The sequence below is a fragment of the Desarmillaria tabescens genome (assembly GCF_030435595.1).
Source record: "Desarmillaria tabescens strain CCBAS 213 chromosome Unknown EV420scaffold_126, whole genome shotgun sequence".
NCBI lineage: Eukaryota > Fungi > Basidiomycota > Agaricomycetes > Agaricales > Physalacriaceae > Desarmillaria > Desarmillaria tabescens.
Genome location: NW_026848425.1, coordinates 4143 through 26035, shown reverse-complemented (window position 1 = coordinate 26035; position 21893 = coordinate 4143). Strand labels below are relative to the sequence as shown.

The 21893-nt window shown below is 47.3% G+C and overlaps 5 protein-coding genes across 5 annotated transcripts; 4 read left to right on the top strand and 1 right to left on the bottom strand.

Annotated features, from left to right (window-relative positions):
* Nucleotides 1-5219: 5219 nt before the first annotated feature.
* EV420DRAFT_1652508 (uncharacterized protein) lies at nucleotides 5220-7175 on the bottom strand (the record flags this gene model as incomplete). Its single annotated transcript, XM_060478657.1, has 8 exons — nucleotides 5220-5852; nucleotides 5903-5914; nucleotides 5972-6071; nucleotides 6128-6256; nucleotides 6317-6434; nucleotides 6474-6645; nucleotides 6698-6957; nucleotides 7022-7175. The coding sequence occupies 8 exons, from the start codon at nucleotides 7173-7175 to the stop codon at nucleotides 5220-5222; spliced, it is 1578 nt and encodes a 525-aa protein (XP_060322275.1).
* Nucleotides 7176-7292: 117 nt separating this feature from the next.
* On the top strand, nucleotides 7293-8052 carry EV420DRAFT_1652507 (uncharacterized protein; the record flags this gene model as incomplete). The annotated part of the gene is made up of 4 exons (XM_060478656.1): nucleotides 7293-7374; nucleotides 7424-7570; nucleotides 7629-7881; nucleotides 7929-8052. 4 exons carry the CDS (start codon nucleotides 7293-7295, stop codon nucleotides 8050-8052), a joined length of 606 nt encoding a protein of 201 aa, XP_060322274.1.
* A 454-nt stretch (nucleotides 8053-8506) lies between these two features.
* EV420DRAFT_1487497 (uncharacterized protein) lies at nucleotides 8507-10342 on the top strand (the record flags this gene model as incomplete). Its single annotated transcript, XM_060470530.1, has 8 exons — nucleotides 8507-8541; nucleotides 8595-8651; nucleotides 8705-8841; nucleotides 8958-9058; nucleotides 9122-9182; nucleotides 9326-9366; nucleotides 9390-9646; nucleotides 9949-10342. The coding sequence occupies 8 exons, from the start codon at nucleotides 8507-8509 to the stop codon at nucleotides 10340-10342; spliced, it is 1083 nt and encodes a 360-aa protein (XP_060322273.1).
* Nucleotides 10343-14814: 4472 nt separating this feature from the next.
* Nucleotides 14815-15322, top strand: EV420DRAFT_1652503 (uncharacterized protein; the record flags this gene model as incomplete). The annotated part of the gene is made up of 2 exons (XM_060478655.1): nucleotides 14815-15076; nucleotides 15129-15322. 2 exons carry the CDS (start codon nucleotides 14815-14817, stop codon nucleotides 15320-15322), a joined length of 456 nt encoding a protein of 151 aa, XP_060322272.1.
* Nucleotides 15323-17586: 2264 nt separating this feature from the next.
* EV420DRAFT_1652502 (uncharacterized protein) lies at nucleotides 17587-18174 on the top strand (the record flags this gene model as incomplete). The annotated part of the gene is made up of 2 exons (XM_060478654.1): nucleotides 17587-17983; nucleotides 18035-18174. 2 exons carry the CDS (start codon nucleotides 17587-17589, stop codon nucleotides 18172-18174), a joined length of 537 nt encoding a protein of 178 aa, XP_060322271.1.
* Between the last annotated feature and the right edge of the window lie 3719 nt (nucleotides 18175-21893).

The following is a 21893-nucleotide window of genomic DNA, read 5'->3' as shown; positions in this document are numbered from 1 at the left end:
TCACCGCCTCAGCTGCTTTTCCGACGCATCCTGCTAGAACAGACGGCCCCACAAATGAGGACGCAGGCCCAGCAGGCTGGGTTGTCGACCTTTCTCCCACTCCGGGGTGACCTCCCTTCGTCAAGGGTGCAGTCGAGACTCGACCTAGGGGGCTCCGCCCTCGAGGGGCTTTCCCTGTGTGGTGAGCCGGGGGTTCCTGAGCTCGGACAGCCCCTAGGGGTTCAGTACTGAGCGCAGGCTGCGCGGAGTGGCGGAAATCCCCTCCTACGCCGTTGGCGGTTTGCGATTCTTCATCCTTAGTTTCTTCTATAGGTAACGTGGCGAAAACATTGGTATATTGATCATACGGGGTACCTACATACGTAGTATAAGTCCGACTAGAAGTACATGAGCATGCACCAATAGAAACTAAGTCCTTTGCCGATGCCGTCGAATCGCTTATTTCGACGCCGGCTGGTCTTTTGACGACTTCTCCTCGTCCTTGACCTCCTCAACCTTCGTGTCCTTTCCCAACTCTTCCTTCTCGGCCTCGGCGAGTAGTTGTCGTAGGCGCTGGATGTTGGGCTTTTTACGAGGTGGGAGTTTGATGGGAAGCCACTTGGACTTGTCCGTCGGGCATTTATGGTCCCGGCTCCACCCGGTATTTCCGCATTTGAAGCACCGCTTGTTGCTTCGCAACTTGTCTATCTCCATCGGCTGCCCAGCACCCCCATAGGTCGTTCCCGTGGCGTCCTTCTTATCGCCACTGGATCCTTGTCCGCCTCCCTTCTGTGCTGATTGATTGCCTCGACCCGAACCGCTTTGGTTCGAGGAGGACTTACTGCCCAACCCCTGGGCCACTCCGTATCGGTAGTTGGCGTCTATCCTCAAGACGCGCGCCTTCCATTCTGCGTAGGTTGTGGGGCGCTCGTTGTCCCCATGCATAACCGTATTATGCACCGTCGGCCTTATCGCCGCTTCGACTGCTTCGAACATCTGCTTCTCGTCCCCGAACTCCTCGCACTTGTGCGCCAGCCGTTCGAACTTTGCGAAGAACTCTACTGCGGATTTGAAGTCCGATTGACGGATCTTCTTCCACTCGGCCTTCCATATCGTTAATTCTGCTACCTCGCGGAATTCGCGCGTGAGGTCGTCGGAGAACTCTGCCCAGGTGGGGAATCTCCAATGACCCTGCGGGTCTCGATACCGATAGTACTGATCGACCCACCACTGCTGGGCGTCCCCTCGTAGATACCCCTGTGCGAACGTGATACGATAGGGGTTATGCCCCTGGTCGTTCATCGTGTAGTACATGGGGAATACAGCAAAGTATACCTCACAGTGATGCAGGAACCGCGTGATGTCCGAAGAAACCCCGGTGAAGTACTCGGGCTGGGTCACCAGCTTGGGTTTGACGTCATTCCAGGGATTGTTCACCGCTCCGGGTGCCAGTTGCCATGGAGGAATTGGGTCCGGTGGCGACGGGACGTGGGGAGGTGCTGGCGGCTTGGGTGGTCGCGAAAGTGACCGCAGATTTCGGTTTTCTCCTGGAGGCGGGTATCCCACGGGATCCGGATATCGCGGTGGTTTTGACGGGGGCATTGGCGGGACCATGGATTCTTTTCCTTTATCCGTTCGTGAGGGCCCTGCACCCGCATCCGCATAGTCATCATCATCGTCTCCCCCTGCTCCCGCAAAGGGGCCAGGGCCAAAGAAATCCTCCTGCTCTAGGGGATTCGGCATGGGTTGAGGCCTTCGGTACAGTTCACACCCTGGACGCCTGTCTCCCGGGTGGACTTCGTTCCATACGTGAGCCGCCCGATGCCAGGTTTCCACGTCCAAGATATTTTTCATGAGGTAGACATCGCCCATTCGTTTGGCGTGTCGATAATCCTCCCCTGCTTCCATAAACAACCATTGCGGGTCCTTTTCCATATCCTCCATCATGATTTCGTAGAGGCCATGCCACGGGAGGAGGTCGAAGATGGCAGGCCTCGGGACTGGTCCATTAAGAAGAACCGCCTTTATCGCCGCCATCACTGTCGGTTCGAGGGCCTGATTCGGGGGGCGGCTTGGCATCCTCTGCCGCCTGCCTCTCTCGGGCGAGGCGGTCGATCTCTCGGTTCCTCCTCCATCGCCCGATGTCGGAGTTGGGGTCACTGATTTCGGCCTGGTAGGAATTCCAGGCTCTTCTTCGGGCCTCCAAATCGGTGCCTGCTCGACGGGTGGCTCCGGTATATCGGACGGCGGCGGCACGTATCCTATTGTCGACCTCGGCGTTGGTGGCGTCGGGTTCGAGGGGTAGGTCCCACCATCCTCCGGGTCCTTGGAGGGCATCCTCTTCTGCTCTGCGGATGCGTGCATCATGCGCTCTTCCTCGCTCCATTCTGGCCTCGATTTCTGGGGATTGCCTGGCAGCTCGAGGGACTCGGAGGGACTTGACGTACGTGTGATAAAGGAGCGGCCACGGATGCTGAGAGAGAGGGACGGGGTCAGCGAAGGCTCTCGACGGGACCGACGGCTCCCAGTTGGAGACTCCGGCGAGTCGCTCGGAAACGGTAATTGTTCCAAGTTCCTCGGAGTCATAGTCGGGGTATTCGTTCCAAAGCTCCCCATTCGTCGGCTCGTGCGCAGAGACGGAGGGAGTGAGCGGAGGGGTCTCGGTCCTTTCAGAGACCTGGTCGGACTCTGACTCGGTCGAGTCTCCGGCCACAACAGTTTCTTCCCCTGGGTCTGCGTAGACCCAACTGGAGTGGGGGTACCAGGCGACTGGTGGTCCCCTATGGACTGGCCAGGACTCTGGAACAAAGTGTGGGTCAATTGGACGGGTGGTAGCCGCGGAGGCTCCGAGGCTAAGCTCTCCGGGATCTTCTTCGAGGTCATCTCGGGCTTTCCCTTTTCCATATCTTCTCTTCTCACTTCCCCACTCTGCGTCAGTCCACCTATTCTGGGAGCGCCCGCTCCAGTTGTCTCCGGTATAGGTGGCATCTTCCTCCTCATTCGGGTAGAGGTCACCGAGGAGGTTTTCGAGTCGGATTCTCTCGAGGTCGGTGAGCTCGTCGCCTTCGAACTCGGTATCAGGGCTTTCTTCGCCCGTGACCAGATGCCTGGTGCCTTGTCTTCAGGCTCCGTCGGTGCTTGACTCGCCTTCGACTGGAGAGACGTCGAAGAGGCCTGGTAAGGGCGAGTCTCCTCGGTGGAGGAGTACCCCCCGGGTATCGGTGATGTCGACGGAGTCGTCTGACTCGGTAGCGCTTCTGTAGGAGTCGGTGCTCGATTCTGAGGATCCCGAGTTGGATCGCGACGATGTGTAAAGGGACCCTCCAGGTCCTCTGGGTGTGATGGGTCGGCCATCGTGAAGAGTTTGTTGCGAGGCCACGGGGATGAAGATTATTGGCGGCGGATAGGCCGGCGTTGTCGGTATGTAATGGAACGGGAGTTGTGCTCGTACTCGTCTTTGTTGGCGGCAGCACCGTTGGACGTAATACAAGGAGGTGAACAAGAAAAAGGTTATAAAAACGGTGGAGATTATAGGAATGGCGTCGGATAAGGGCATCAGTCTGTGGGCTTATCTTTTGAGAGGGCCGGCGGTAAGGATGGACCATGCGACGGTTAGAGCGAGAATAGTGAGAGCGGCGAGGGTGGCGATGATCAGGTTGAGGTCGGTTTCGTAGTTGGAACCGGTCATCAACGGTGAGTCGTCGTTGTCAAAGGAAGGGTCAGTCAGGGTTAGCAGTACGACCGCTAACAGTGAAGCTAACTTCAGGGATAGATTGAGGAGGTTCGTGGTGCCTCAGACAAGAGGTACGTATGCGCCGTACAAGGCGACTAGCAGTCCTGCTAGAAGTGGTGCGGCGATACAAACTCGGACGAGGGCAAGGGTAAGGAGAACAGTTACTAGAACTGCAAAGATAGGGTCGTTGATAATGTAGGGAATTATCCAGGCGATGACGGCAGCCTGAAGCAGTAAGTCGAAGGGTGTAATCCAAAGGACTACTGCGACAAGGAAGTGTATCGGCTGAATTTTGGAAAAGGTGCTTTTCCGTTGGTCCACCCACGGTACACTAACAACCACGAGGTTGTCCTTTCGAACGCACGGTGGTGACCTCTCTGGCCAAGCGGGAGGGAATTGTCTGTAGAATAACTTGGGCAACGCTCTTTCTCGGAAGTGACGTTGAGCAAGTTTGGTCGAGCTTCGGCTAAATGTTAGCCACTAACTCTAATCGACTTAGATCAACCAAGGATCGCCACTCGCACTTCGGTGGACGATACACTGGGAGGTCAAAGGCGAAGAACGGAGTCAGGAGCGAACTTAGATAGTCGCGAAGAACGGAGTCCGATGTTAGGTAGATTAAACCTTAGCCGAAGCTGGGGTTTAAACCAGCTGAGGCTCTACTTAAATACATGTCACGTAGACTAAAAATAGTACTGTGAGAATGTCCAATCAGAATCGCAACATAGAGTAAGCGTGAATACGTAAGAAAAGAAAAAGAAAAGAATAAACCGTAACAAGTCAACATCTAATTAATTGAGACCAGCAGTGAGGCCAGCATCGGGTTGGGCATGCTTGGGCTCTTGTGGCGCTCCCCCACACTCCTGTGCTTGCTATGCAGACCAAAAATAGTCTGCATGAATCATTTGATGGAATAGATTATACCGTTAATGTTTGTCCATGATCCATACCTGATTTCAGTCTGATAATTTTAGATGTTACCCCTAGATCAGGTATTTTTAGTCTGTTTTTCTCCTGAAGCTGTTCCTTACCTGGTAAATATAGAATCCATCACTACTATCGAACATTAGCACTATTTATGGGCTCCCTCACCTGTCATGTCATCCCCTACTGCAAATCTCATGCTACCCTTCAGTGTGAGCACTATTTTTAAATCCTTTGCATGTCATGCCCTCCCCTCCCTAGCCTTGATATGTTTTTGGAGGTTTTCCCTGATCCCCATTCGCATTCCCTGGTTCATATTCTCATTCTCATGTCTTCATTGTGAAAACATTTCTTAAAAAAGTCCTGCCCAATTTTGCTTCTGCCTTGGCAGTCGCCTCGAATCAGCGTTCACTCTCACTCACCCCAATCCAAAGACTTTGAACTTGGCAACACTGCTCTTCAGTCATCATGAGTAGCCACTGTTACACCAAACTTCTAACTGCTTAATAAGTCCGAGGGAATCACACTCAGATTTTCAAGACCAACTTCATCTATTACACAACACTACATTATGTTCAACTAGCTATGTCTTCCTGGCTCTACGTTTAGGAACCTTGGGTACAGCTATTGTCCCTCCCTCAAGCTCTGCACACTCAGCAAGCATAAGAATTTCCTTTGGTGCTGGGCCTGAATGAACCCTTTTGGCCTGTGTCACTGTAAGACCATCCTTGACCCAGGTGCCTTGGCACTTACAAGTTTTCGTGCCAGTTGGCTGGGGTTCTTCGAGTTCAGTCTGAATAGAAGCAGCAGTGGCAGGTTCTGATGTCCTCGTCTCTGATGGCTGTTTGTCTGAGGGAACTTTGTCTAGTGGTTCCGCAGAGCGAGCACAGTTCTCTTCTTCAATTTTCTCCTCCTCACTGGCTTGGTGAGAGTCGTCTCCATTGATGTGAGAATTGGGCATTGTAACTTGTGAAGGAGGCTGGGCCTTGACTTCAGTGGATGGTACAGGTGACGATGGTGACAGTGAAAGCAGTGAATCGGAAGCACTGAGTTCTTTGCCAGCTGGGACACTGACATCAATGTTATTACCAGTATCATGGCTCTCTTTGTCGATGTCGTCATCTGGTTCTGCATTCTCCATGATCTTCTCTTCGTCTAGCTTTTGCTGCCTGGTCTCCCCAACATCCATCTCAACATCTACAGCATCTTTGACTGACTGAGATGGGCCTGCCAAGTCACCATCTGTTTGAAGAGCTCAGGCCAAACAGACATCTGTGGCTGTCATGGCAGTGTCAATTAATGCCAGGCTCATTTATGTAATCATGTATGATACACCTGCTGAAGGAACCTTGTAAACAGCATTAGATATGTCTCCTTGAACTTAGGAAAGACCTGGCCAAAGGTTCTTCCATGCTCATCCTCTCCTGCATGAAAACTGAATTCTACATCAGCAATGCTTGCAAGAACTAGTTGTGTAAGCCACAGACATACCCATATGTTGAGATCTTGCCGTTTTCCCAAGGGTCAGGTCCTCCAAATATCATCATCATTGCGCACCCTGTCGCTTTAGAGAGTGCCATCATAAAAGTCTTTATTTGATCAGGAGCTGCAGCAATCGCACTATAATTCTTATTTAGACAAAATATGTGGGTGATAGGATGTCAAACATATGCAGCAAACATTTCTGGAGTGATGGGACCATCCTCCATGACTGACAATGGAACCTGCTCCTTTGTCCATTCCAACACCTGGTTCCGAATCACCTCGCTCTCCACCTCAAACACCTCTTTGGTCATATCTTTAATCAATTTAAGTACCTCACCTCGACTGCTAATACCAACTTTCCTCTGATCCACCAGCAGTTTGACACGATCGACATAGTAATTGCATGAATACACCTCTTCCACCTTTAACGCGTGAGTCCTGGGCTTCACAAAGATGCCAGCAATGCGAGCAGCATTCTTGACCTTTTTGGCAGACCTGTGGTTTTGAAACCATTCTCTCACATGCTAGCTTCAAGTCTGTCAAGCCGGTCACAGTAAACAAGGTAATTCGACTAACCTTGATATCACCATTCTTAGATCTGGCACCCTCCAGCGGAAACTCAAGCCAAAATCTGGGCATAAAGTCTTTTATGAAACTAGCAATTGCCGCATTCTTCCCTTTGGCTGACTGGGTGGTATGATATTCAGGCACTCCCCCCTCTAGAAATGTCCACTGCTCAGGTGTCGCCCAAGGTTTCGGCCCAGGTTTCTTCTGCTCGACAGGGACTGGTGGCGGCGATGCAGTGGGACCTGGTGGTGGCAGTGATGCAGGCAAGCCTAGTGTTGCCATCTAAAAAAGAACATCAGCAGAAGCTTTTAAAATAACCAATAACATAATTACTGTCTTTGAAATCACCATCCGTCTTTGAAATTACTGTAAGAACAGTGATGCTATACCTCCATGTAGGGGGAAAAGCCACAGCAACTGTACAGTTGACCAGTGGGTTCTCTGCTGCTGATGCACCAGCTGAGAAGCCAGGACTATGCTCGTTCATTTGAATCTTAATTTCGCTACAAATACTAGCAAATTACTGTGGAGGCTATTTAAAAGGCAGTAATCATCTTATGGGAGCTTTTCATCCCTTGATTGATACCATCACTCGACCCTGAAAATGCCCCAGCAATCGCAGCCTAACCTTACTCCTCAGGCCCTGGTGGCGCTTTTAGAGGTGCTTAATGTGCTTAATTTGAACAGTCAGTCTTTTTTTCACCTGCATTACCACCTTGACTGACTTTTCTTCAGCCAACAATGCCAGCACATCCACCCCTGCATCCACCTCTGCTCCTGGAGAGCCAGAGGGTGAACCGGCTCCTGCTCCTGTTGCTGAGTCAACTCAGGGAGCCGTCGCTGGTTCCACTGTCACCAGTCCCTCCCTTGCCCAAGCTCCAGGTAAGTCTCCCAATTATGCCTGTTAGTGCAGAGTGATACTAATTCTCATTCCTACTAGTAACCTCCGGTGCTTCCTCCAACATGCCTGGTGTGGTGTTGCATCCATTCACTAGAATCCCCCTCCTGCCATCTATGCAGCCAGGCAGATGGTTGTCATCCTCTCATGTCCCTCCTACCCAACAGCCACCAGTGCAAGTCCACTCTGGCTTCCATTGTTCACACTGTGGTGCATTCAATCCCACTGTTGGGCAGTCCAGTGAAGCATGGTATGTCGTTACTGCGGGCCATGAGGTTGATATATTCTTCAATTGGTATGTCAGTCTCTTTGCTGTTTGAATCTAACTGACAGACATCACAGGGAAGTCATTCAGCCCTTGGTGTCTGGTGTTGCACATGCATGCCATCGCAAGTATAAGACGCATGCAGAGGCCAAGGAGGCATTCCAGATGGCACTCAGCCAGGGCAAAGTCTGTGTTCTTTGAGGTCGCCACTTTTTTTCTTGGACTTATCTTAGCTCTCATCTCATGTTCCCATCTGCTTTCCTTTCGTGCTGTTATTGACTTGTTTGTTGTGATATTCTGATATAAAACTGTGCCAAAAAAAAAATATCTCTAGTATCATAGTTAGATTTAGCTAGCCACCCAAAATATATACTGTGATTATACCTTTAAAAAACTGCTGCAGTGCTGTGGAATACCAGTCACACCAAAAAAAATACCTCTGCAGCTTACAATATGAACTAAATGAAATGCTTCCACAGCACACATTCAGTCCAAGGTATTAGCAGCACAGCCAAAGTTATGGCCAAAGTATCTGGTGGCTTGGATTGAAACTGTACAGTTGCAGCTCAGAAGTTCAGAAACTACCGTATAAGAATCAAATAAGAATATAAACCATGGGAAAACTCCCATTGACTCCCAAGCACAATCATTTGCCATGGCACGTATTGTCAACGTTGATGAAAATGACTTGTAAGTTGTGAATTACCGCATGCCACATGGTCAATATACTAATGTCTTTTTAGAGCTGCTGCCCTTGCTATGGTCCAGTGGCATCACCCCTCTATGCAATTGTACAAAATGTGAGTACCTGCCAGTGACACAGCGTCATTCATGCCCCTGATGCTGAATACAGACCGCAGTACCCCCTGTTTGAGTGCTCACTCCTTAGTACTCTTGACACCAACTTCCGAATCAAGATGCACCACTTTACACATACGCACAAGCATGGATACTATGGTAGTTACCTGTACCCTCACGGAGACACTGATGGTGAAGCCGTAGAGAGGGCCTGGAGTTCTGTGGGAGCGATGACTATCTACCATACTCATAACCCCCATCATGTATTCTATCTGTCCTGCTTGTAGTATCTACACTCTTATTTGTAGTCATCCAATCAAAATCTCCAAAGACGGGCCAACCGCACCTACCAATGAACTTAGTGACCCAATCTCAGCAGCCGACTGAACAACGTGCCCAGCAAATCCTGGTCAGACCCTCTCTGACACCCAAAATCTACCCTCCCCAGGTCTTATTTATGAGAAAATCTTAGATTGGAATCCTAGGACCAGTGCAAAATGAGCCTGAAAACGTTGCATATGAGTTGGGCAATGGTACATGAAGATGATCCCGTCCAACTGCCCAAACAAATTTAAATCAGTATAAAGTCATTAGACGAATGGATGATGATTACCACTAGTGATCGCTATATGAGTGCTTGCTCTATCTTGTTGACCCTCATCTCACATCTTCGCAGGTCCTCCCTCTGCAACTAATTGTTCGTTAGGGATGCTAAAGGTCAGATGATGATATTTATGCAGCTAAATTCTGTTCCAGAGGTCCTCCAAACTCAATATATAATTAATATCAGTGGAAACCACTATGGTTGGACCCTGCAAACCAGCCATGGCATCTTCGCTCAGCATGTAATTTTCCCTTCACTGCTGACCATGACAGATCCTGACCTCGTCACTGCTACTACCGAGATTGCCAGCATCACAGTACCTGACACTGTGGATACACCAAACACCACCTCACCTGCCCTACCTTCCCATCAGCCACAGGGTTGTCCATGCAAGTACCACACAGCAGATGAAAAAGCTGGTGCTCATGCCTTGGTGCAGCAGGGATGCTATGAAAGATATGATTACCCCATCAACCACAGATGACTGAACTTGATGTGCTTTGCTTCCACAGAAATCACGAGGTAGTCTGCAGGAAAGCATGCAGATGCTATGCACCTTTGTCCTCAGATAACCATGAATGACCTCACTGCCATGTCACTCCCAAGGAGCCATGTCAACCTCATTGTCCCTCAGCTGCTTACCTGTGCATTACTCAGTCATGATTACTGTATTAATGCCTGACTCATTTATCCAGATCTGTTGTGAAAACAGCCATGCTGGATGATTGGAAAGCTAGCATTGAGAAAAACCAGGTGCGGCTGACTCAACATCTCAACAACCAACCTCCGGCCATGCTAGCCGCTGCTGTATGCTTGCATGCCTGTGAGGCTCATGTCACCGACCCGAGCGCAGTGATATTGGAAGCCCTTGAGCCATTCAATAGAATGCAAACTCGTATCAATGTTATCAGCACTAGCATATATCGGCGAATGGGATGTACCGACTTGTGGAAGGTTGCTGAGAAGTTGTGTAGCCAAGTTCAAGAAGTGGTCAACCTCTTGCAGGACCTCCTATGCTCAGCACTATCTGGCATCAGTGAGCTCAGGACGGCGTTCAATGAGGGTACACTAGCATACCAACAGATGTAGGATTTTGCCTTACTCCATGTCCTCCTTGGCTATAGTTACCTGATTTACTGTAATGTCAAAGCCCATATGATATATCCCAACATGCTTGCGCTTTTTTCTTCCTTTCTTACCATCATCTCATTTTCTTGCACACACACCTCACACGAATCCCTCCTGAAATTTCACTGAAGAATAGATCTCGCTAATGCTGCAGATCATTCAATGCAGCAAGCATTACCACATGTCCCTCTTTGGCTTCTCTGAGCCTTCTCATAGATTGGAGAACTCATCAGACCATATATGGCAACCACGAGCTTCCCAAATGTCTCCCAACTCCCCGCTTTGAAGCGTTGGTCCCTTATCCTCCCTCTCACTGCAATGGACGATGACAATGACAAGAATGTCTGGGGTCTGCCACCACGTCTGGTATGTCTGGTGTTATATCTTTCCAAACATACGACCAATCCTCACTTTTGCTCTGTGTAGAAACGGATCCCTCAAGCGCTATTCAGCTGCTCTATGCAAAAACCTTAAAAGAGCACTTTGACATCTATGTGCATGCCATTGAGCATGAGGAGACCGACGAATTCTGGGAGTGGTTTATGGACATATGGGTGTGATTGTACCCAGAAACTGTTATGAATCACTGGGTGAAGGAATACCAAGCCAGCATACAAGAGTGCTACCGAGTGCATGGTCATCCCACCTTGATGTTAGCATCCAACTGACTGTTGGTCTTAGTGGATCGAGACCAGGCTGGATCTTATGGGTGGCCAAATCGCCAAAAATGAGCTTGCGATGTATAAGTTCATGTGCAGTATCCTGGAGTCTGTCAGCGACGATTCAGCATCATCCAGTACTAGCGAGGATTCGGCAGATCAGTCCTTATCAGGCAACAATGATGATGACGATGCAAGTGCTCTCTCTTCTCAGGTTAGCCATTCGACTTCACTTCTGGCTTGGGAGGACGATGGCCATGATATCCTCTTGACTGATGGCAAACAAGAGAAGAAAGCGAAGAAAGTCGGGTTGAAGTTAAAGATGAGAGCCAAGACGAGGCTGTTGTACTGGTGAGCAGTGTTGCCATCAGGAAGTGATGTCAATCCTGCAGAGTGGGAGTGAATCGATGTTGATGCATGGGTTACTGCTACAGGGTATGATGAGCTGGATGCCCAAGTTCCTATTACCAGTATGACAGTGGCTGGGATTACTACCATTTATGAGGACTAGTAGTACTACTACATGTTTTCTAGGTCCTACAATTATATCTAAGTACTTTTGTGCTGCTCATTTTGGTTTGGTGGTGTTTGGTCTGTCAGGTCATTAGGCTTAGCTAAACCATCCTTTATGCTCCCAAACATGTGAAAAATCAAACGACCATGAATTTTGGCCAATGTTTCATTCTCAGAAGATCAGCTTGAGGAAACTGTGACTGCACCATGTCCTGTGCGGCTACGACATACAGATTATAATGTCAATGCAACCAGCCACTCAAGGCTTCAAACGATGACTACCTATCACAAAGTGCCTCCCAGTCCATCCAAAGCTTGTTCTGCATTGCATGATCCTGTTCTCGAGGAATTTTCAGGAGTAGATCTGTCATGGCTCAATGATCCTACACTCGAAGAGGAAAACAGTGACTCTGACTGAGAGAAAGAGGATCAAGCAATGGATCCCAGGGCATCGACTGAGGATGCAGAAGTCCACTGGGTATGGTCGTCTCTCTCATGCTGTGCCCTCCTAATCTATATCTCAGGATGATCCTCACTTCCAGGATTGGTTGCCACTCACATGAGAGTTTCTCGAAGAGATGTTTCAGGATGAACACCCTAGGCAGTTTGGGTTCTCATGTGCTCAGTGTCAAACTCCTGCAGTGGAAGTCACCCTCTACTGATGTGCCTCCTGCAATGAATGTTTCATGTACTGCGACGAGTGTATGGTCTGCCGACACTATGGCAATCCACTGCATAGAATTCAGGTATTCCTTTATCCACTTTTATGATGTGCATTCTCACAGTAATTAGGAATGGACTGGAACTTTCTTCAAGAGGACCACACTTGGAGCACTGGGTCTGATGATGGCCTTGGGTCATGACCCGGACACTTGCTGTCCCACTCCACTTTGTGGCCAATTGCATGTTCTGGATCTCAAAGGAATTCAAACCATACATGTCGACTACTGCGATTGTATGCAATCTCTCCCTTGTTGGTGACAACTCCTCTGGTCCCGAATGGTGACGACATTTCAAACACTGGAAGTATTCCACCTGCTGTCATTTATATCGAAAGTGTCTGGGTACGAGTTCTATCACACCCTTGTCCAGCTCACAGACAACACAGGAACATGTCAACCTCCAGTAAGTCATGCCTTTGGCTTTGCGTTGATGAGCCTCTAGGCTCTGTGCGCTCTGGAATCGCGGACACAACCTACAATTTATCACCTTTGTCCCTATAGCGGACTTTCCCTAATTCAATGATTGCAAGCAAGATGCAATTTAAACCAAGTCAATTGGTGTTCAGCATGCGAAGTTAGTGATTCGCATATGATGTCATTGGCATCGGCCCTATCGATCCTTCCCTTCTCCCCATGGACTTTGTGCCTCGCAGTCTAGAACTAGCACTGCCACCACATGTGAAACATCCCTGCGGTCATGAATTATCCACGTGCGGCCTTACAAAACGCGTCACGTAGTTAGAACTACGGCAAGTCAGCCGCAGCCATAGAGAGTTAATCATCAAAAGTATTGGAAAGCTGATTAGTGAAGACTCTTGGTAACATTAGTATAGCCTTAGGCGCAGTAACTGTGCATACTTACCAACCTTTGCTAAGTAAGTACTTGAATAATCTATGCTATAATAATAGTAGTGCTAGAGTAAGGTAGCTTATTTAGCCAGTGTAGCGAGTATTTAAGTTCGCGAGTTTAGAAATGTATAGGGGAATCAAGGGAGACCCCAGATTATTCTCTACGCTTACCTTCGATCCCTAACACCTACACCATACAACATACACCCTTGAAGTAGTGCAATAAAGACATTTTTGCTGCTAGAACTTCGTCTCGAACCTTATTTCTCTAAGCAACGGTGAACCTTTAACGGTTACTTGTGCTTACAACCCATCCCTCTCTTCTACGCAAAGTAATTAGGAGTCCTGCCACTAGGAAACTCTTTTATTGCTTTGCTTCGCAAACAAATTCACTTGCTTCCGCAGCTAGGAGACAGCATTTTCATCCCTCCCATCAACACCTTCTCTTTCTTGCAGCCAGAGAAAGTCTCGTCGAGTATCAGACCGATCCTCATCACTTTGATTCAACCTTACCACATGAGTTTAATAATTCGCTACAGCCTCTGAGTTCGCAGCTAGAACTTGGACAGTCTCTTTAGAGCTCTTATTCGTTGTGCTCGCAGCTAGAGTTGCAACAGGAACAAGGTATAGTCCCTGTACATTTACTGATTCATTTTAGGGCCTCTTCTAGGATCCCTTTCCCAATTACTTCCCTTCCTGCGAATTTTATAGTTCGCTACCGTCCTCTACGCTACTAGTAGAGAAATTTCTTTATCTTTCCAAACTTAGGAGGCTTTAGTCACCGCACAGAGGTGCCCCGACTAGACTTGCTAGAACCATCCTTCAGATTCCGTGTCTGTTAGCACATACCACACCTAGGTTTTGTGTTTCCGCCCACGGGAGTCTATAGGTTCATCAGCGTTTCAGTTTCCTGACTGGTGTTTGCAGAGTCGGTTCCAGGCATTCATGAGGATGGTTCGTGAATAGTGCTATCTGAAGCTCCTCAAGTGTATGCTAGACAAATCTCCACATGATTTGAAAGGCTTGACACCTGGGAAGCTGCCGATTCCAGTGGGATCATTGGCAGTGAAATGCCTGGCTTGTCCTTGGTCTGGGATTAACCTGGAGGAGGGTTGGGAAAATGATACCATGAATCTGTAAGTGAATACTGAATGTATTGACGTGGATGTGCTCCTGATCACCCTTTTAGATGGAAATACAGTCTCTTCCTCACTATCAATGCCAACTTTTGACTTGTCCAATTTGTAGTCTCAAACACAGCACGAGATCTGAGCCTTGTCAATGGAGCTGGTTTTGTTGTTGTGCAGGAAAGCTTTAGGAAGCATGTTGCAGAATACAGCAAGTGCATACCATATGACCCTAGTGATTGTAGAGACCACCAGGCCATCAAACTGGTGACTTCCAAACATGGTGCTGGCTTGGCAATGAGCAGGGTTGCAATGGTGGATTGTGCTCGGCATGATGCGAAGGGACCTGGAGCAGTGACAATACTTGACCATGGTGAAGAGTGAGTCCAGTTTATCTATGTTGCCGACTGAGACTGAATGAGACCAAAAGACAAGTCCAGATGGATTATATATTTTGCCCCCGAATGCAACAGTCAACACTGCAGTGCATTGTGGTTTCATACGATATCAATTGCCAGTGGTCTAAAAAACTGTGGGAACAAATTGCAATCTATCCATCTTTGATGACACCACATCAAGACCCTGGCGATTTCATCTATCTAATTCTGAAGTTTCATCTCCCAGCCTATATACCCAGCTGCCACGTGAAGTATTCCTTCAACAAGACACCCTATGTAGGGCTGACTGATGGAGAGGCCCCTGAATGTGGCTGGAGTAGACTGAACCAGCTTGCCACCAGTTTGAAGGTTATGGGACTGGGAGAATATCTTGACACCCTGGACAACCATATCAGCAACTACAATTATAGGAAGTCAGTGTTGATGGGTAGGTCTTGACGTCTCTGTTCAGATCACCACTTCTTATATTCATTTGGCAGGCTCCACTCTGTTGAAAGGGATCCTGAAGGCCATCCCAGCCAGAATCTTGCATAGCGCTGTCTATGCCGAGTTCACTGCATCTCTACCTGAGCAAGATGTTCAACGTTGGAGTGAGGCTATTGAGGCATGGGAGTGGGATCCAGTCAATGCTGTCAATCCGTTTGAAACCACTGTCACTCGTACATATCTCTAGGTTTATTTTTGGGTTGAAGATTCTTATCACCATGTGTAGAACTGACAACTTCCAAAGTCTGTCTTACCCTTGCCTAAGAGGAAGCCACAAAAATAGCAAAGATTGCTGCCCACTGTTGCGACTGCAGCCTATTTACATGTGTAATTTTGCAATCTAAAGTGTTTTACATGCATACTGAGATATAGTGAGTGAGTGGACTAAAACTACATGTTGACACTAATGCTATGCAGCGCAATGATATGGAATATAACTTATGGCATAAGAAGCAATGGGATTCTAAACAGGACTTAGTCACAGCACTGTACCTGATGGGCATGCATGATGAGAAGGCCAAACCATATACCCAATGCCTTAGGCTCTAACTTACAAGCACGCTCGCAGGAGCTAGATAAAACCTTGAAGATTGCACTGACACTGAGAGTACTTAGCGCGCTCACTAAGTGTGATATGTCATACCTGAAAATCTGGGGAAATCCTTAAGTGAGATGACAGATATCACCGGCACGAGCTTGGGCAATGGGCTTTGGCCAAAGTCTGCGAGCCCACGTTCCATTGTTCTGAGTCCCATTGTTCGAAGACTCACTTGTTGCCATGTCTATGAGAAGCTTCTGTGAATCCAAGAAAAGAAGTCTTGAACGACATATGCCAGGACTGATAGTTCCATGCACCTAGACCTGTCAGTCGCTAGAGAACAAGCCCGTGGGTGTCAGGAGAGCACCTCTTGGCACGTGTTTAGCGAGCTCACTATAGAGATGAGACTAAAACTGGGAAGTCTGACTCGGATGCTCAGTAAGGCTGCGGTGGCAACATGCTATGCATGTAGGAGTCTGGGTACTGCACGACGTTTGTAATTCTAATTCCCCTGTAGTATAAGTAGGCTGGTTACAGTAGGTAGAGGCCAAGTTTCAAGCCCCCAAGTTCCTGTGCACATGTTGAAGGCAGTACTGTAACAAAGGATCAGTTTGTGACTTTGAGCTTTGCATAGAATTAGCGAGCTCACTCAGAGAAATACGAGATACCCTTTTGATAAGACTTTTGAGAACTTAGTCAGAGTGAATACAAATCAGTGATGCTGTTTCTGTTCTGTTAAGTGTGATAAGTCTGTTCAGAGAATGTGTTGAAGTGGAAATCTGTGTTCTGTTCTGTTTCAGTCTGTTCCATGTCAGTTCTGTTCAAAGTTCCGTTTCTGAATCTGTTTCTGAGCGCTTCTGAAGTGTTCTTGAGTCGAGATAACCTGCTGGAGTTAGTTGGAGAACCCCTACATACAGTTGTGTAGCGAGCGGGCTAAGTCAGTGCTTGCCTGTGGTGTTCTTTTAGCGAGCTCACTAAAGTTTCAGCGTGTATTGCCTCTGTTTCTGTCGGGATCAGTGTTCCTTGTGTATTATAACTCAAATCTGCCTTGAAGGTTGCGTTGCACCAGCACCAGTGAACAACCTTCCTGTAAAAAGTTCCTAGACTTAGGAATTCATTAGAGAAAGCTTAGCTTCGCTAAGAGCACTGAGAATAAGAGAAACTCTTCAGGATATTGAAGTATAGTCAGATCATATTAGAAATAATTGCTCCTCCTAGAACTTATGAGGGTGTTTGTAGTTTGTGTAGTTGTGTGAGTGTGTGTGTGGGTTTTTGAGGTTCGCCTTTTAGCCCGCTCACTATTCCACAGGTGCCCACAGCCAGCCTCTTCACCACGAGATCCAGGAGCACAACAAGGGAGCCCAGGAAGTGAATGAGGACATGGCTGAGAGCACAGATTTCACTAAGGAAAATAGTGAGGATATCTTTGTGGTGCACCATGAAGTCAGGCCAAGCACAATGATCCTGCAAGGTGTTGAGTTGGAATCCGATCAGTGAGTGTGCACGTAAATCTCACTTGATAATCAGCTGATGATGAGCTTCCCTGTAGACGACGTCTCAAATTAGCTTATGCAGCTCTGGGGGCTCATTCGATGGATCATGACCAGGCCAAAGTCACAGAAGGTCTGAACAGACTATGACACCATATGGATATGTGGTTTGAGGTCCAGCAGGTATATATGCCTGGCATTGCAGTGTGGTGAGCTGAGTGGAACAAAGCACAACTGCTTGTTAGGTCTCAGGCTGAGGCCCTGAGTGCAGAAGCAGAAATGGTGAGACAAGGGAGACAGAAGAAGGCTTGATGAAGTAAACAGCGACTGAAGGTGTCTTTGGAGGAAGCTCTTGATGCTGTTGCAATGCTGCTCTTTCTCCTGAGTGCTTGCTTGGGACGCCTTCGCCAGAGACAAAAGCTCATGGATTTTGAATTCCGACTGCAAGAGGTGGAGGCCTATGAATGCTTGATGACTATGTGCCGACTACTGATCTATCATTCCCATCTCTACAAATTCAAGGACAAACATGTCACTGGACAAATGATGAGCACACGAGCCAGATCCACCATCTCCAATGTCATCCATAACATTGATGAAGCTGCAACCAGATATCAGAAACTTTGTGGCGATCTCGTGGTTCTAGCAGGTGCAATTGATGGTGGAAAGCCGGGATGGGACTGCCAGCTGCGGGAGCTGAGTGCTACAGATGTCTGTCCTCTGGAAGAGATTTTACCAGGGGAAACAGAGGGATGGCATGCAATGAGCTGGATCTGGCAGGTGTATCAACATGACACTGATGCCAAAGAGACCATGGAGGGTAAGTGACTTTCATTGTTGTTTTGATTGATCTGATTACAATGATGTGTAGCCTTGAGAATTGAATGGTGCAAGACAAGGGCACACGCTCATTGCTGGCATGAGGAGGTGATTCAATTGGAGGAGGAGATGAAACAGGTGAAGGCTTTTTTTGTGTCGGAAGGAAGGACCTGGTTGGTACATGCTGCATGAGAGGACATCTCTGAGGGTGAGTGTGCATATTCCCTACATCAGGCTGATATACGTGCTCGCATGTGACAGCATTGCATCGACCTCTGGGTGAACATGCCCACATGGTTAGCCACTGGCATAGTCCTGCTTGTGAGGCAAGGTTGTCCCTGCAAGCCCAAAAAATCAAACCATGTAGTCATGTAAATATATTCATATTTTGTTTCAATATGACAAGTCAAAAAACATGGGTCTGAAAAAAAAATCTTTTTTGGAAAACATATGTGCCAGACATTGGAAGCCACACAAGAATAACACTGATGGATGGGACAGACTTAGAAGGGCGAAGGGAATAAATCAAAGTGATGAAACAGTGACAGGTTCAACATCATCATCAGGTTTCACATCAAAAGAACTTAACAAACCTGATCTGCAGCATGTTGGACCCAAGTGGGAACCAAGGCATGACCTTACCAAGCAGGTTGCACCTTGTTTGTCATTGTTGACAATGACCACACCTCTTGGCCATGAGGTCACAATGCAGAGGCTGGTTGGCCATCCATTTTCCTCTGCCAAATTTCCTTTGCAGCAGGAATCAATAATGTATCATGCTAAAGTACAATTGCGAGGGTTTATTCTATTACACCTGCACTGACACGGCAATCTGTAATAGATTACTAGGCAATTAACAGATGCTAAAACAGAACAACCCTGGCAATTCATTGGGTAAACGGGCCAAGAACGCCTCTCATTGGCTTAGTCAGCACCTTATATCACATGCTTGCAGCCTGTCTGCTCAAAATGTCCATTTACTTCTTCACCACTACTATGGCATAATGTTATTGCAAAAGATTTCACTACTCCCAGAAGTCTTAGGCACAGGAACAGTGGATATTTATGGAGATACAGAAGTCAGACTCATAGGGCTGCACACCATCCGTATCCGTACTGTATACCATATGAGCAAGGTTGCTGATGGCATCGGTCTATATAATTATGGCTGTCACAGTCATATATATGGCCGTATTTGTTGTCAAGATTTCATCTCACCGATATGCATCAGTATAGTGTGCAATGGATGTTAGACTCATGTACTAAATAGTTTGAGATGCTACATAGGAATCCTCACCAGGAAAATGCCATTTTCAGTCAGTTTAAGAGGCATGCTATGATGTCATACTTCCTTCAAGGCAAATGTTTGAGTCGTCGAGGGCTGCAATAGATGGTAAGATGAATGAAAATGATTTTTAGATGCTCGAATTCATGTCAGACAGCAAAAACAGGGTTCAAAAATGCCTCCCCTCATCTGGTTGCACTGCCATATACAAGCCGCACATATACAGCCATCAACGGCCATACTGTATGGTATTATCTGGAGGGCTCACGGCTTTAGTACATATACTGTACATGGAAGCCATATCACTATACAATATGGTGACAGTGTGCAGCCCTAAGTCAGCGCACCCTTCATATTTATTATTCCTTGATTATTCTGGTAAAGCCAACTGTCTTTTCCTTGCATCACGAAAACTCATCAGTATGGGTAGAAACAGTTACAAGGTGTAAATATTTAACAGAAATGCCCAATATATTCACTGTCAGTGTTGATAAGTGTTGTATCTAGCTATCATTCTGACAATGATATCTACGCTGACATCTACAACATCAACTGACACTATCAAACTATAATATCAGATACAAAGCGTAAAATGACTGAGGCTTCCCTACCAGGTCCTTGGAAGGGCATTATGCGAATCTGAGGGGAATTCTATGAGCATGCAGCACCTCGAGAAAGCCACCGGTTCTTGCATGACCTGTCTGACATGCTCTCCCTCTTACACTTGGTTCCAGTTCCACTTTCCATGACACTCTAATTTTTTCATTTCTAGAATTCTTGGGGGTAACTTTTGGTGAATTTATGAGCTACAGTTCACTAACCAGTAGGCCATGCATTGCTTGCATTGTTTTCTGGCTCAAATATGCTCAGCTCCCCTTGGCCTATGAATGGCTAAGTACTTATTTCACCTTCCCTTTTCTTTTGCTTGGGCTATGCTTGGTAACCTGCATTCAGGGTGATATGGTATCTGGCTATTTCCATCAACGATGTATTTCATGGATGACACATGCCTCTGTGAGCACAAGACTTGGCTATATCTATGTTTCGTCTACTCCCAAATGTACGGCCCAACTTAGTGACCTTCCGGTCTTTTTTATGGTCTGAACACTCGGTGACCAAGGCCTTCCATGCAAATAGCCAGAGTTCCTAGTTTGATTGACTAGTAATGTTGTGGGAATTTACTCACCATGATGACTATAGCACACTGTTGTGGGTATTTTCAAATATGAACTTGGAATTGTTTTCTCAAAATCACAAAGTGCCAACCAGCTTGTGCCTATCATGCACAGCCTCTGTTGGGGAGCATCAATCCCAGGAAATGTATGAGTTGGTACGACAGCTCTATTATAGGGTCATTGCTCCATCTAGAGTTGCATGGAATGATACATGTCTCCGGAAGACTGGCCATGACTTCGGCGCATCCGAAGAAGTGATTGGAGTGCTGTGGTACTGTAATATCATTCTCATTCCTTTAGCCTATGTTGGAAAATGGGGTATTGGTTCATTCCCAGTATCACATGCATGGTAGCAAGCCAATAGTATTGTGCTTGGCTGAGCTCTGCAAATGCATGAGGATCTATGCTACAGTACCTACTTTTATACTAAATGTACTTTTACTAGAACTTTCCATGCTTTTCCTAAGACTTCTACCTTAATAAGCAACTTTGGCATGATGCCGGATTGCCAAATCCCAACAGCCTACCTTAGAAAGGCAAATCCTTTCACCACCTGTGGCACGTTCTGCGTCCACATCAGCACAGTCTTTTTGGGACCTTGAGCAGTTATCTATCTTACTATGAGATCTATCAAGGTGCAGTGTGGCTGTGGCACACAAGATGCTGGCAGTTTAAACTACAGTACTTAGAAACACATTCCACTTACTTCTGCAGCTTTGTTGCTTCAAGACGATCGACTCAGAATTTTGTCTGAGCCTATGTTCTGTAAGCCCTTCAGAGACGCGTTGACAAATGCTGAGCCCTAAATTGATGTTGTGAAAGGTGGGAAGTTTCATCAAATGACTCAGGTAAAAATAACCAAGTTGGATTCGCACTGGTCTGGAGACATCCCGGTGATAAAGCAGTTAAAATTGTCTGGGCATCAGCACATAAAATCTGTCCGGATTATGACAGCAAACTGTAATACATGTATGTAGTATGGACTCAAGCTTGTTACCTCCTGTTACTTCTTAAGACAGCAGCACGGCAATCAGAATAAAAGCTCCCTTCCCGGCATACCTTTCCCATGATCAACCACTACTTATCCTTGTTTGCTACAATGTTTCACAATTATCAAACCCTGGTTCCACCTTCCTTCAGTTTTCTCCTTTTCGCTACCTGATGTGATCGCAGTGAAATTTGTCGGAATACTGAGGTTTTGCAGTGGGTAGACTAGTGGCTGGTAAAGCCAGACTAATGAACTTAGATTCTCTGGCTCCTACAGAGCCAATATTTATACTACGAAAGTATCTAGAAAGTTCTACGAAATGCATCCATAAACAGAAACTATCTGACTAAAGCTCACCTGGCATCATGCCGGCTTGAACCTTCTACCATCTTCTCATGGCTTCTTGCCAATATCTCCAACACAATTAGCTCCAGCGAGTGGACTGATCTATGTAGACAGTAAA